Source organism: Ovis canadensis, chromosome 22 (assembly GCF_042477335.2).
Source record: "Ovis canadensis isolate MfBH-ARS-UI-01 breed Bighorn chromosome 22, ARS-UI_OviCan_v2, whole genome shotgun sequence".
NCBI classification, from domain to species: Eukaryota; Metazoa; Chordata; class Mammalia; order Artiodactyla; family Bovidae; genus Ovis; species Ovis canadensis.
The window spans coordinates 55,268,989-55,284,052 of NC_091266.1; the positions used below are offsets into that span (position 1 = coordinate 55,268,989).

Below are 15,064 nucleotides of genomic sequence, written 5' to 3' on the forward strand. Positions count from 1 at the left end.
AAAGGACATTTCTCTAATTGACCACAATGCTTTCATTCTTAGGCCTAAGAAATTACTAATCATTCCTCAGTATTGATATGGATATTTCATAGTGATAGCTGATAACTTTTCCCCCTTAGTTATATTATGAAATTTTGGTATTTCATAGGAAGAGAAAAAAGCAACATCGGAAAAGAAGGCAGTGGTGGCCACTTCAGCAAAAGGACAGGAGGAAGGTGCTCAGAAAGCTAAAGATGTGGCTTCTCCTCCCTCAGACTCGAATGAGTCCAAGAGGAGACTCCCGCTTGGAGCGTCCGTCTCTTCTGTGCGTGTTGACTATGAGGCGTTTGAAGTTGGCACCGGACAGGCAAGTCAACACACTGACTCAGGCTGTGTGGTTCATGTTGGAATCCCTTACCTGGGTTATTTGGGCGACTTTAAATTCTTTAAATATTTATTCAACAAATTTTTAGGGGGAGGATGGAGAAAACTGATTTTCTCTTAATAAAAACAGTATGCTTTCATAATGTTAGAAATACGGGATTGAATTGTACTGAACATATCACCTCGCCTTTGAAATTGTCTCTGTTTAAATCTTTTCACCCCTTGGTTTTATAGCGTTCAGTGTCTCAGCCACTAGAAATAGAAGTGGTGATAGAAAATTATTTTCAGAGTATGCTTAAACTTTTTTATTACTCATAGTTCTTCCCCGAGGGAAATAGTTTCTGTAAAAACTTACCAAGTAGTTGATAATGCTGCATTTAATGATAAACTTGTTTCGCAGTGGCTTAAAAGTATTAAAATCTTCTTAAAGAAGGTTACTTTCAATTTATTTATAGTTGTATGGTTCTAATCTTTTAAGTGAGTTCATGACTGATTTAAAGAAGGCAGAAAATTGCTGGATGTTTGATACAGCCTATTCAAGCTTTTAAGCCTAATTCATGCATGAAGTTTGCATTTAAAAGGATTTTTATTTATTTCTTTAACTTACTTATTGGCTTGCCTACTCCAGAGCGAACGAGCTTAGTAGTTAACAACTGGCAGTCTCGGTTGCCCCACGGCCTGTGGGATCTTAGTTCCCCGATCAGGGATCAAACCTGCGTTCCCCACATTGCAAGGCTTGCAAAGTGGATCCTTAACAAAGGATCCTTGCAAAGTGAAGTGAAAGTTGCTCAGTTGTGTCTGACCTCTTTCGGCCCCATGGACTGTTGCCTGCCAGGCTCTTCTGTCCATGGAATTCTCCAGGCCAGAGTCCTGGAGTAGGTAGCTGTTCCCTTCTCCAGGGGATCTTCCCAACCCAGGTCTCCCGCATTGCAGGTGGGTTCTTTACCATCTAAGCCACTAGGAAAGTCCCCAAAAATGTCTTCTTAAAATATGAGCAAACTTGAACAGACTCTAGGAAATAAGAAAGGACAGATATTTTCTTAGCTGCATATGAAGGCTGAAGTGTAGGTTTGTGGAAACAGGCCCTCCCCATCACCAGGACACTCTCACTGCCTGCTTCTCCTTGGAAGTGTTGGCATCTGTGAACGTGGAATTGTGGGTGTTGGTGGTCTGGACTCCCCTCTTCATAGCTTCATCACCACAGAGGTAAAGGAATCTACTTAACAGGTCCAGTTAAGAAACTTTTAAGGAAGGATTTTATTTGACCTGACTTGAGTCTCAAGTCCATTCTGGACCAATTCTTATTGCCTGGGGAGTGGGGCATGGTTTGATTGGCCCAGTCCAGGTCACATGCCATCTCCTTTGTTACCTAGAGGGTTGTTGTGGTAATCCACAGTATGCTTCATTCATGCTAGAAAGCCAGAAAGCACTGATTAAGGAGAAGATGAGGGGAAAAAAAAATCTCATAATCTCCTTGACCATGACTAATTACCATAAGCAGTTTGAACAAGGCCTTCTGGACTCTTGAGCATATATTTACATATCTGTTTTAATAAAAATGGAAAGTGCTAGAACATTATACAGGTCTCCCTTGACTTATGATGGGGTTATGTCCTGATTAACCCATTATAACCTGAAAATACCCAAAGTCAAAAATGCATTTAATACACCTAACCTGTTTCCCGGGTGGCTCAGACAGTAAAGCGTCTGTCTACAATGTGGGAGACCCGGGTTCGATCCCTGGGTCGGGAAGATCTGCTGGAGAAGGAAATGGCAATCCACTCTAGTACTACTGCCTGGAAAATCCAAAGGACAGAGGAGCCTAATAGGCTACAGTCCATGGGGTTGCAAAGAGTTGGACACAACTGAGCGACTTCACTTAACTTAACCTGCCCAGCATCAGAACATTAAACATTAAATATGCTCAGAACACTTAAACATTAGCCTACAGTGGGGAGAATTATCCAACACAAAGCCCATTTTTTAAATAGGCGGCCATAACAAACGATCACAAGCTGGGTGGTCTTAATCACCATAAACTTACTGTCGCACAGTTCTGGAGGCTGGAAGCCCATGACTCAGGTGTCAGCAGGGCCTTGCTCCGCTCTGAAGCCCCGTAGGGGCGCCCTTCCATGCCTCTTGCCCTTCTGATGGTTTGCCAGCGCTGGTTAGCATCCTTTGGTTTAAGCGTGCTTCAGCCTCCCTCCCCAGTCTTCCACTTTGATGTGGCCAACTCCCTTTGTGTTCATGTCACTTCCCTGTCTCTGTGTCCAGGTTTCTCCTTTTCATAATGACATCAGTCACTGGATTTAGGGCCCACCTTAATGCTGTAATGATTCTGTTTCCAAAGAAAGCCTGAGGTACTGGTACAGTTCTCTTTGGGGGAACACATTCAATCCATAATATTGGACCTATAGGCAGTTTTTCACTCTATTAAGCAATCCAGTGATAAACAGTTTTAAACCAATTTTCTGTGAACATTTTTTATTCTTTCTTGCAGTTATATAACTGGAAGTATTTATAGCTGGGCCAAAAGCTGTGAACACAAGAATGTTAATAGTTATCGCTACTTGCCCCTGGAAAGTTTGTACTCCCACTGGCAGCTTCTCTGCCTCTCTCTCCTCTCCCTTGCTAGTACTATCAATCATTCTTGTTTAAAAATGTCATATTCTTACTTTTATAACTTCTTCTAAAGAAATAATTTTTTCACATGCAAATAGGAGTTTTTAATTTTTTTTTTTAGTATTTTATTTATATCTGTGCTAACTGTTCAGTTCAGTTCAGTCGCTCAGTCGTGTCCGACTCTTTGTGACCTCATGAATTGCAGCACGCCAGGCCTCCCTGGGCAGCACGCCAGGCCTCCCTGTTCATCACCATCTCCCGGAGTTCACTCAGGCTCACGTCCATTGAGTCCGTGATGCCATCCAGCCATCTCATCCTCTGTCGTCCCCTTCTCCTCCTGCCCTCAATCCTTCCCAGCATCAGAATCTTTTCCAATGAGTCAACTCTTCGCATGAGGTGGCCAAAGTACTGGAGTTTCAGCTTTAGCATCATTCCTTCCAAAGAACACCCAGGGCTGATCTCCTTCAGAATGGACTGGTTGGATCTCCTTGCAGTCCAAGGGACTCTCAAGAGTCTTCTCCACCACCACAGTTCAAACACATCAATTCTTCGGCGCTCAGCCTTCTTCACAGTCCAAATTTCACATCCATACATGACCACAGGAAAAACCATAGCCTTGACTAGACGGACCTTAGTCGACAAAGTAACGTCTCTGCTTTTGAATATATTATCTAGGTTGGTCATAACTTTTCTTCCAAGGAGTAAGCGTCTTTTAATTTCATGGCTGCAGTCACCATCTGCAGTGATTTTGGAGCCCAAAAAAATAAAGTCTGACACTGTTTCCACTGTTTCCCCATCTGCCATGAAGTGATGCGACCAGATGCCATGATCTTAGTTTTCTGAATGTTGAGCTTTAAGCCAACTTTTTCGCTCTCCTCTTTCACTTTCATCAAGAGGCTTTTTAGCTCCTCTTCACTTTCTGCCATAAGGGTAGTGTCATCTGCATATCTGAGGTTATTGATATTTCTCCCGGCAGTCTTGATTCCAGCTTGTGTTTCTTCCAGTCCAGCGTTTGTCACGATGTACTCTGCACATAAGTTAAATAAACAGGGTGACAATATAAAGCCTTGACGTACTCCTTTTCCTATTTGGAACCAGTCTGTTGTTCCATGTCCAGTTCTAACTGTTGCTTCCTGACCTGCATACAGATTTCTCAAGAGGCAGGTTAGGTGGTCTGGTATTCCCATCTCTCTCAGAATTTTCCACAGTTTCTTGTGATCCACACAGTCAAAGGCTTTGGCATAGTCAATAAAGCAGAAATAGATGTTTTTCTGGAACTCTCTTGCTTTTTCCATGATCCAGCGGATGTTGGCAATTTGATCTCTGGTTCCTCTGCCTTTTCTAAAACCAGCTTGAACATCAGGGAGTTCACGGTTCACGTATTGCTTAAGCCTGGCTTGGAGAATTTTGAGCATTACTTTACTAGCATGTGAGATGAGTGCAATTGTACGGTAATTTGAGCATTCTTTGGCATTGCCTTTCTTTGGGATTGGGATGAAAACTGACCTTTTCCAGTCCTGTGGCCACTGCTGAGTTTTCCAAATTTGCTAGCAAATTGAGTGCAACACTTTCACAGCATCATCTTTCAGGATTTGAAGGAGCTCAACTGGAGTTCCATCACCTCCACTAGCTTTGTTCGTGGTGATGGTTTCTAAGGCCCACTTGACTTCACATTCCAAGATTTCTGCCTCTAGATTAGTGATCACATCATCATGATTATCTGGGTCTTGAAGATCTTTTTTGTATAGTTCTTCCGTGTATTCTTGCCACCTCTTCTTAATATCTTCTGCTTCTGTTAGGTCCATACCATTTCTGTGCTAACTGTATCTCACTGTATTTCTTTGAGCACTAGAGAAGTTAGATATTTTGTCATCTGTTTTTTATGCTTTTTTTTCAATGATGTACTAGTGTACCTATTTTTCTCTTGGGCTGCTTTGCTCTTCACTGGTACTAAAGAATTCTTTAGATGTTGGCCCCTTCATGTGAATATTTTTTCCAGTTTATAATTTTTTTAACCTTAATTTTTTTCTGAAACTGAGGGAAGATGCATAATCTTGAAAGCACCTCCTTTGTGGTCCCCATCAGTAGCAGAAACTATTGAATTTGCAAATTTAGGGGCAAACCAGGGGATGTGAAGTCTAGACTTTGTTAGAAGGGCAGCCTAGTTAGTAGAAAGAGCTTTGAATTTGGGATTAGACGTCATTCTGCCCCTCACCGTGTGCTCCTGAGTAACTGCCGTCACCTACTTGGGTTTCACTGTCTTCGTCTGATATGTGGGCATGAGGGTTCCTGCCATGCCCTCTGCTCTCAGTGGACCTCTGTCATGCCCTTGATTATGCCATTCCTTGTTCTTCATTCTCAGGATACTGAAATGATGGAGGCAGAAGTTCTGTCACTGAGTATCAAACAAAAGAGCTTTGTAAATTACAGAGAGCTGTCTGAATGTGGGTGCTTTCTCTTATGCTAACACTTCTCTGTGAGCTGAAAGGCTACATGTGAGCTTCCCCCACACAGGAGCTCTTTGGGGATAAATCATTTTTCTAATGGAGAGAAACATGCCTAATGAATGAGGATGGTAGTTATAATAGAAGTCACAGTCATTGGATGCTTAAAATATGCTAAGCACCTTATGTGGATTTGATTATTAAGTGTGGTTTTTCAACCACATTATGAGTTTGGCATTGTTATGATTCCCATTTTATAGATGAGGAAACTGAAGTGGAGGCAAGAGAGATTGAGAAACTTGCCTGAAGACACACAGTAAGGAGTGGAGTCAGGGCTCAAACCCAGGCGGTTTGATTCTAGAGTCTGCAGTTTTGACCACATTTATAACTAACATAGAGATGATACTTCTGTACACTGTATATTTTATGCTTTATACAATAAGTGAAAGTCTAGTTAGAGGATGTAATTGTGGGTAAAGATTTCAGAGGGAAATTTTTTGGTTCTTCTGTGCTAGCAGCAGCTGTCCATGACAGTGATCATTAGTATCGTAAACTATACGTTACAGAGCATCGTCTGTATTGGGGTGCTTTTAAGTGAAGTTTTAGTTGAACCTTTGATATTTGTGTTTCATGACATTGAAATGACTGTCTTTCATTGTTTTCTGATTCTTCCTAGGTTTCTGTTGTTTACAGCTCCTTAGACTTTGAACCAGAGATTTTCTTTGCCTTGGGATCTCCAATTGGTATGTTTCTCACTATTCGAGGAGTGGATAGGATAGATGAAAACTACAGGCTTCCTACCTGCAAAGGATTCTTCAATATTTATCACCCAGTGAGTGACTTGCATTTACTTCTGCTTTGAAGAAGACAAAGCACTAGTCCTCTTTATCCTGATAGAGTCTCAGATTCGTATTTCTTGGGAATCAAAACTGATTTTGATTTTGTACAACTCAGCCCTCTGACCTAAAAAATACAGTCTGATACTTTGCAATAAACTTTTCTACCAGAAAGCCTTTGTTCAAGGAAATGATTCTTTTGTTTTGTTTGCAAAGTAATTTTCTCCACAAACTGAAAAGTCGTCTTATAATTACCAGTATTTGAATAAGGTGTGGAAAAAAAAATAAAAATCTCTGGTTTGCTAGTTATCTGTTTTCTCACTTAACTAAGATACATAACTCAAAACAGCTTTTCACAAATTTCTAATTCTTCTGTTTATAGCTTGATCCAGTGGCATATCGATTAGAACCTATGATCGTACCAGATTTGGACCTGAAGGCAGTTCTCATTCCACATCACAAAGGCAGAAAAAGACTTCATTTAGGTAAAGAGAAAATACTAATAAAACTAATTTCCTTCCTGTCAGTTTGTGACCTGTCATTTAATGATTTGGGTTCTTCCTGTCATTTGTAATAAGTTATGAGCATTTTAACACTAAGGTCTTATTTAAGTGCCTACTATGTTCAGAACCTGTTTACTAAATATTTGGAGGAGCTGTAAAGTTATAAAAGAGTTTCTTCTTGATGATTTCTTCTTGATAATATTTCATATTTGTTGATATAATTGATATAGTTGTTGATATAATGAGGAATGGGGGAAGTTGGTGATAAAGTGAGATGCATACATTTTGATAAAATTTGGTAAAAGTTTTTGGAATTGGGAAGCATAGTTGTTTTTGAACTAAAGACCAAACTATCAAGAAATAAATTTGACGCTCAGTCAAGTGAGCTGTTTTTTCCTTGGTAACTATAAATAAACTTTTTCTTTTAAATAAATTTTATTGAACAAAATGGATTGATAATAATTCCAAGTAGGGTTTAGGTTTCTTTTATGCCTATTAATGGTGTATTATTCTTATTCATAGGTTTAAAAGAAGGAGAAGTGATCATGCCCTCTTAAAATTTTTGTTCTTTTTTTTTTTCTTTAAGCTTGCATCATGCTTTTCAAACGTAATTAACTTTTGAAGTTAAAATGAGAAATTTGATACTTTGATATTCTTAAGATTTTGAATTAAAATATGATTTATTAGACACAAGTAGAAAAAGTAAAGGGGCAGTAGTTTCTTCATTTTTAAGTTAGGAGTTTAAATGGTGATTATATCAGAATCTCAAATTCTCAAAACCATTCGCCAATGCATATTAGAAGAACAGTCATCTTTTTAGTCTTGTGGGCCCATTTTTTGACTTTTAAAAAAAGGCCCATAATTGTGCTTATACCTTTTTATGGTATTTGCATTCTGGTTTTTTTTTTTTTTTTGGAAGAGAGGAAATATATAGGTTTAGGCTGGATCAAGTTTAGTCATTAAAAAAATGATAGAGTAAGACTCCACAGAACATTTTATTTATTTATTTATTTTCACAGAACATTTTAACATGTTTCGTGTTCTTGGCTGAGAAACTCCCATGTATTTGACATTTAAGAGAAGAGTAAGAGGTCTTATCCAGTCTGAGAATAGTGTAACTTGTGTTTTAACTTTTGTGGTGCAGAATTTTACCCAGTAACTAATAATTTGTTATGTCGTCTTAATCTCTTTAGAGTTGAAAGAAAGTCTCTCTCGTATGGGATCTGATTTGAAGCAGGGTTTCATTAGCTCTCTGAAAAGTGCTTGGCAGACATTAAACGAGTTTGCCCGTGCTCATACCTCTTCAACTCAGTTGCAAGAAGAATTGGAGAAGGTAGCCAATCAGATCAAAGAAGAAGAAGAAAAGCAAGTAGTTGAAGGTAAATTTGACAGTTAAGGCATTTTCCAGTGCAAAAATTATTTGTGAACAAACACATGAATTATTTGATGATGTTTTTCCATTATAGTCCTTTTTGTTGAAATGTAGAGGCTCTTCCTATAAAGGAAAATCTGTTTGTACAAACTGTACTTCAAAACCTATGTCATCCTTTCTTTTTAAACTAGGTTTTGGGCTGATAGTTGCAGGTTTTACTTTGCTGCTGTTTAGTTGCCAAGTCATGTCCAACTCTTTGCAACCCCATGGACTGTAGCCCATCAGGCTCCTGTCCGTGGGATTCTCCAGGCAAGAATACTAGGGTGGGTTGCCATTTCCTCCTCCAGGGGATCTTCCTGATCCAGGGATTGAGCCTGCTTCTCCTGCATCTCCTTCACTGGCATGAAAGATTCTTTACCACTGAGCCACCTGGGAAGCCCAGGCTTTAAATTTTGTTGAGATTCATAAAGCCAGAATGGAATGTCGGAGTTGAGAACTAAGTTGGTATTCAGGCATCTGAATGACCCCCTGTGAGCAAAGCTCTCCTGGTTCTGTGTCTGACTGTGTCACTGTAGACTATACGTGCAGTGTCAAGTCGTTGTGCCGTGATGTTTTTGATTCTTTCAGGTTCTAATTCTATTTCCTTTCTCTCTACAATGCTCTCTCACCCCTTTTCTTCAAAACTCCTGTCAGCTGGTTGGCTCGCTCTCCTCTCTCCCGGGCAGCCGGCCCCTCTCCCCCTGGCTCTTTGGAGGAATGGGAAGTGAGCCTGGTAGCTCCCCAGGCTGCTGCGTGTGTCAAGCAATTTTCTCTTGAGCCCAGAAAGTCAGCTAAAGTCAAAGGATAATGATTAAGTGACTGACTTTGATATTGAAATGGTTTGAATTCTAGCAGAAAAGATTGTTGAAAGTCCAGATTTTTCCAAGGATGAGGACTACTTAGGAAAGGTTGGAATGTTGAACGGAGGCCGTCGAATTGACTACGTTCTTCAAGAAAAGCCAATAGAGAGTTTTAATGAATATCTTTTCGCTCTTCAGAGTCACTTATGCTATTGGTAAGTATTTTCACCTTTGATAGTGTTCATGTGGCCTTTAGGTGCCAGCATATACCGCAGTTCCGTGAGAGTCTTGCTGAATTAGCATTTGTTATGGAATATTAATTTGAACACCCTTATATTCAAAATCAGTATTTTCTCCCATTAGCTTAGTTATCCACAAGATGGCAGCGTGTCACCTGCGTTTGACCAAAGTCCTTTGGTACTTGCACATATTGCTGGGATGCCTTTCAGAGTGGGAATGGTAGGGACTTTGAATGCCATCCTTTTATATATCCTGTGTCACCAAGAAGAACGGCAGCACAGCTGTGGTGTGCTGATCAGTCTATCCATTTTTTAAGGATAGCCCTGAGATTACACAACTTTGTTTTCATTTGCCCTCCTTAGGTAGAGTTGAATAGAACCAAAGCTGCCTTTCCACCTTTATGCACAGAGGTTAATTTATCATTATCTCTTAAGTAAATGTGCTTTTCTTTTTAATAGGGAATCAGAAGATACTGCTCTGTTATTACTTAAAGAAATTTATCGAACAATGAACATTAGTCCAGAACAGCCCCAGCATTGATTGGACTTCAGCTTCACTGTGTGAGTTTATTTTGTGTATAAATTCTGAAGGCTTCATTCTGAGGCTTTTTTTGGCTGCACCCTGCAGCATGTAGGATCTTAGTTCTCGACCAGGGATCAAAGCTGGGCCCCCTTTGTTGGGAGGAGAGTCTTAACTCCTGGACCACCAGGGGAGTCCTATGTCTTTCTCGTCCTCTCTTAGTCACCTGGCAAAACCTTAATCCTAGGAAGCCCAGTTGTCTCTTACTCTGGACCTCACCCGAGTAGCAGCACACGGCCAGAGAAAGGTCAGGCAGTTGTGCTAACCGTACGCGCTTCAAATCTATGACCAAACACCTAGCGGGCAGTCAAGCCTGCAGTATAGCTCTGCCACACTTGAGCTGGTCAGTCCCCTTCCCCACACCCTGAGGTGACTGTTAATTTGCTCCTCCCTCCTCACGCTTCCCACAGCCCTTGACCGTGACCCTACTCTCACACACTCCGGAGAGAAGCCAGAGAACCCCACTCTGACCACCGCCAACTGTACCCACTCTTCTCACCTTTGTATCTTTGTGATTTTCCCGCATCCACCCACCTATCCATTCATCCTCCCACCCACCCGAACACCCAGCATCTATCCGTCATTTGCTGAGCACCTTACTTACCTGCGAAGTGCCTAGGCCCTGAGGGTCACAGCATTGGACTACACAGTCTCTGCCCTCAAGGATCTTCCTTCCTCTAGTAAATAAATAAACAGTAAATAAACAATGGAAGTGAGTCACATGGTTAAAAATAGAGCAGCAGGATAAGGGGGAGAGGGAATACCTTTGAGATGGGAACAAGTTGCTGTTGTATATAAAATGGCAGGGGACATCCCAAATGATAGAATGTCACTGGAGCAGCTGAGCCAGGTGGATATCTGGGGAAAGAAGATCATCTCAGACAGACAGAATATATATCAGAACAAAAGAGCTGCCTCATTCTTTTTAGTGATTGTGTCGTATTTCATTGATTGTTACACCACAATTTGTTTTAACCATTCCTTACTGTTGGGCATATAGGTTTACTAGTATGAACAGTGCTTCAGAGATACATTATATTTAAGAGTTGTATTTCATTCATAGTTCTTTTTATTAAAATCCTTAATTTATCTACCATTGTTGCATGTTTAGATGATGTTCCAATTTTTATTATAAATAATTCTTAACATGTAGTTGTACGTACTTTTTGTGCATCTCTGACTGTTTGCTTGGCCTAAATTCCCAGAAGAAGCATTGTTAAATCTAAGAGTTGTCACATTTTAAAAAGATTTTTGATCTGTATTTATTGGGAAGTTACATTTCAGAAGGGTTGCAGAAGTTTCGTAGCTACTGTCAATATAAGTGCTAGTTTTTTTCTACCCTTGTCCATATTGGTTATTACTGTTTTTTAAAGTTTTACTAATTTGATAGCTAGAAATTGTTAGGCATACATGCTAAGTCACTTCATTCATGTCCGACTCTTTGCAGTCCTATGGACTGTAGCCCTCTAGTCTCCTCTGTTCATGGTACTCTCCAGGCAGAAATACTGGAGTGGGGTGCCATGCCCTCCTCCAGGAGATCTTCCCCGCCCATGGATCAAACCTGGGTCTCCTCTGTCTCCTTCATTGGCAGGCAGGCTCTTTACTGCTGGTGCCACCTGGGAAGCCCAGAGGTGGTTACATCAGTGTTTCATTCTGCATTTCTGTTACTAGTGAAATTAAGCGTGTTTAGTGTTTTTACTGGCCATTTCTTCTTTTGTCAATTGCCTGTTTTTGACCTTTATGCTTTTTTCTGGAGGTGGGAGGTATGATAATTTTGCTTCTTATTGATTTATAGTTTTGATAGTTAAATTAACATTTTGTCATTACAGTTTCTTTTTTTTTTTTGAGTTTGGCATTTGCCTTCTAATAAATAAATACACCCTTTTATTTTGAGGGGGTAGGATCAGGGAGCATGTTTTAAAAATGTGCAGGCTAGTCTTTTAATATTATTTAGATAATTACATTTATTTTCTTTTAGTTTTTATATGGTTTTGTTTTTTCACCTGACTTTATAGTTTTGAAAGATATGGTATAGAGACAAATTTAACTTTTTTCTTAAATATTTAATCTTTTTGCCTGTGCCATATATTGAATAATGTACCTTTTTGTTGTTGGTTTGATGATTTTATCATGTGCTGTTGACTTTTTTTAAATTCATACACCCAATATTTGTTTTCTAGGTTTTCTGACATCTTTTCTATTGACTTATTTATCTGTCTACCATATTTTACTGATTTCAAGTTACATATTTTTTTGCATTTCAGCATCTTTACATTTAGAATGCATCTTAAAAAGCAGCTGTTGCCTTAATGAAAGTTGAGTTCTCCTTGAGAGGGTTTGAGTTTTCTTCTACCAGTCACTGGGGGGCACTGTTAAGTCTGAGTCTTAGAAACTAACTTCTCTGCTTGAGATTTTCTTGGCCTGTGCTGATAGTGTGCACGCAGGTTATGAAATCTGCAGGCTGGTGGGGGTGGAGGCACCAGGTCAATATCAGGGAATTTCCCCTCCTTCCTGTTGTCAGAGAAGTGGTCTGCAGCATCTTTGCTTTCTTTCTGGAGGAAGCATTACTATTTTTATTATTGCATTTTTATACCCCTCATTGAGGCTGTTTGGGATTTGATATCCCCACTTTTTGTGAGGGTCTCTATGCCTTTTAGACTCCCCACCCTGGGCATATTTTCTTTGCATGATGCATAAAACAATGTTGCATCTTACAATTGATGCTGTCTTAGATTCAGTGAAAGTTTTTAATATCTGGTAGTCCAATTTCTTAGGCTACCATAGTCTTGGCTATTATTCCAAATGAATTTTGAAATGATTTAAATTCTCCTGACATTCTTTCTGCACAAAACAAAGCAGAACAAACAAAATCCAAACCATAGCAGTTCTAGGACTGTGACAGCATCACCTGCTGTGAAAAATTAAGACCCTTTCACCTTACACATGATTTGTTCACTGTGCTTGTTTTATTTCTTCTTATACATGATTGTAAAACTTAGGCAAGAGCTTAGTTCCTAACAGTATACTGACACTATAAAATAATTTAAAACATTAACAGTCCTTCTATACATGGTGCATTCAAACACCGACAGTCTTGCTGAATTTTTTTTCTGTCCTTTAACTTTAGAATCGCTCTTTAAAAAGCCTCAGATTAACCTGACAGATAACTCACTCTGGGTCTTGTCTTTTATTTTCTGTACTCATTTTGTTACGAAGACCATGACACTGGTTGACCTCACTGAGCACTCCCTGATGCCCTCCTGTCCCTCCAGAAGGCCTGTCTGAGGACTTGGTGTTCCTGGGCCACGTTCTTCCAGGCGGTCTGCAGTGTTCGCTGTCGCTTGACCGTGTGTTCTTTTATTTTAGAAAGGAATGACAGTGAGTTTTCGTGTTACGTCTGTAAGTTTGTAAAGATGACCAAGGACTCTTTTTTTCTTTTCAAGACTCTTGTCTTTACAGAAGCTTCCCGTCTAAATTACAGTGCCGAGAAAATCCTCGGAGGACATTCCCAGTCCGCTCCTGGGATGGCCGACAGAAAAGTGATTCATCGACAGTTCCTGTGCTCTCATTCTCAGATGTAGGGGTTCATTTTAAAGAAAACATGCGGAGCAAAAAGACAGTGAAAAAAATCAGTACCACATTTGGACTGTGTAGATGAGAAAAAGAAATGTTTAAAATGATGCAGTTTAAAACTCCTCAGATCAGTTTAATTGTACAGTTGTCAAAGTAATATGTGATATCAATGAAGAATATTTGTTGCATGCAAACGGTTGTTTCTTTTTCCTAAAAAGCTGTTGTCAGTGGTCTATTAAACTTGCATTTTAAAATTAATGTAGTATGTTCTACAGACTTCTCAAGAAACTACAATAATACAGTTTTTTAAAAATTTATGTTCAACTTTTAAAATGTGAATTACAGTTCGGGCTGCTTTAATGCAGGGTTATTTGTATTTGTTAAGCGGAAGTAACCAAAATCACTTCTGTTCCAAGCTCTGCTGTGGTCTTCGAGCCTTCCAGGCTGTTGCTGGGCGGAGAGTGGGGAGAGGAAGTGAGATGCTCTTCGCTTCACGGAAGTCCTGTGAACGCTCTCCCAGTGCCGCTTCCGCTGGTAGCGGGGAGCAAGCAAGAAGTTTCTCCATTTTGTCACCCATGGTAGCTGTGCAATCGCCTTATTGCTGAAGTTGCAGTTAATATGAGAACCACAGTAGAATCTTTTTGGGTTTTGGGTTTTTTTGCCTTGTATTAATTTCACTTATACCAAAGTATTGGAAAGTATGAACTTCTAGACTGTAGCTCGACTTCATGAAAAGACTGTTCTGTGATGTTTTACTTTGTTTTACTGTAACTTCAGATCATCTGAATATTTTCCTAATACTCCATGGGAATGCTGATCTGCTTTTGTTATGCAGTAGGAACGTTTGACACTGTTTACATAGCTCTCATGGAACATAGAATTTTTTGAAGGCCACATATGATACACATTTTTTGTGTATAGATATTAGTGTGAATAAAACGGTAACATCAGTGCATTTTTCTAAAGCAGAAAACTTCTGTAATTTTCTTGTCTTCCTTAAAAGTATTCCTTTGAGTTCAGTGTTCATTTACTTTTCATTGTGAGCATCTGCTCTATGGTTAATGTCTAACTATAGCATTTGCTCCTAATAATAGAATTAGGACAGTGGAGTTTTTGAACTGCAGCTGACCCGAGACAGCATATGTTCCAACCACCTTATTCTGCATCCAAGGACACGACACTAAATGCCTTTCTCAGGCTGCTGGTGGCGGATGTGGGCTGGAGTATGGTTCCACCCCCTCCCTTTTGGCCTTCATTTCTCGACACCAGTGCTATTTTCACTTAATTTCCTCCTAACTTCCCCAACTGATGAAATAAATAAGAGTTATTTATGTATATTTTAATAAAATCCAGTTTGATTTTTCAACTTAAGCTGGTTTTGTCTGTATTATTCAGCCTGTGTTTTCTGAACATTGAGCAGAGGAGAAACGCTTGAACTAGTGTCCATAGTAGAAACATAGACCAGAGCAGTTTTAGGAAGCTTGTGATTTTAACACTTCAGAAGATACAAAGTAGAATTTGGGGGGCATGTATTTATATCCCTCTTCAGTTTCTTAAAAAAACAAACCTAAAGTCAAAACAGTAAGTAGGTCTGAGGGCAGAGTCTCTATTAGCATATTGTTGACAGTTTTAACCACCCTGCCTAGCACAGTCTTGTCACAAAGTGAGGCACGTCCCAAATATTTGTTGAATA

At 39.7% G+C, this 15,064-nt stretch overlaps 1 protein-coding gene across 4 annotated transcripts in view; it reads left to right on the forward strand.

Moving 5' to 3' along the window:
* The window catches only part of SEC23IP (SEC23 interacting protein), a 39,238-nt gene extending 24,496 nt beyond the window's left edge, over window positions 1–14,742 (forward strand). The window contains exons 13-19 of one of the 4 annotated variants that reach the window (XM_069567315.1): window positions 149–346; window positions 6,106–6,261; window positions 6,648–6,750; window positions 7,962–8,147; window positions 9,032–9,194; window positions 9,678–9,779; window positions 13,015–14,742. In XM_069567315.1, the coding sequence (XP_069423416.1) occupies window positions 149–346; window positions 6,106–6,261; window positions 6,648–6,750; window positions 7,962–8,147; window positions 9,032–9,194; window positions 9,678–9,759 (888 nt within the window). In that variant the 3' untranslated portion in view covers window positions 9,760–9,779; window positions 13,015–14,742. The remainder of the gene's footprint in view (window positions 1–148; window positions 347–6,105; window positions 6,262–6,647; window positions 6,751–7,961; window positions 8,148–9,031; window positions 9,195–9,677; window positions 9,780–13,014) is intronic. The other 3 variants (XM_069567313.1, XM_069567317.1, XM_069567316.1) reach the window with 3 other exon arrangements.
* The last annotated feature ends 322 nt before the right edge of the window (window positions 14,743–15,064 follow it).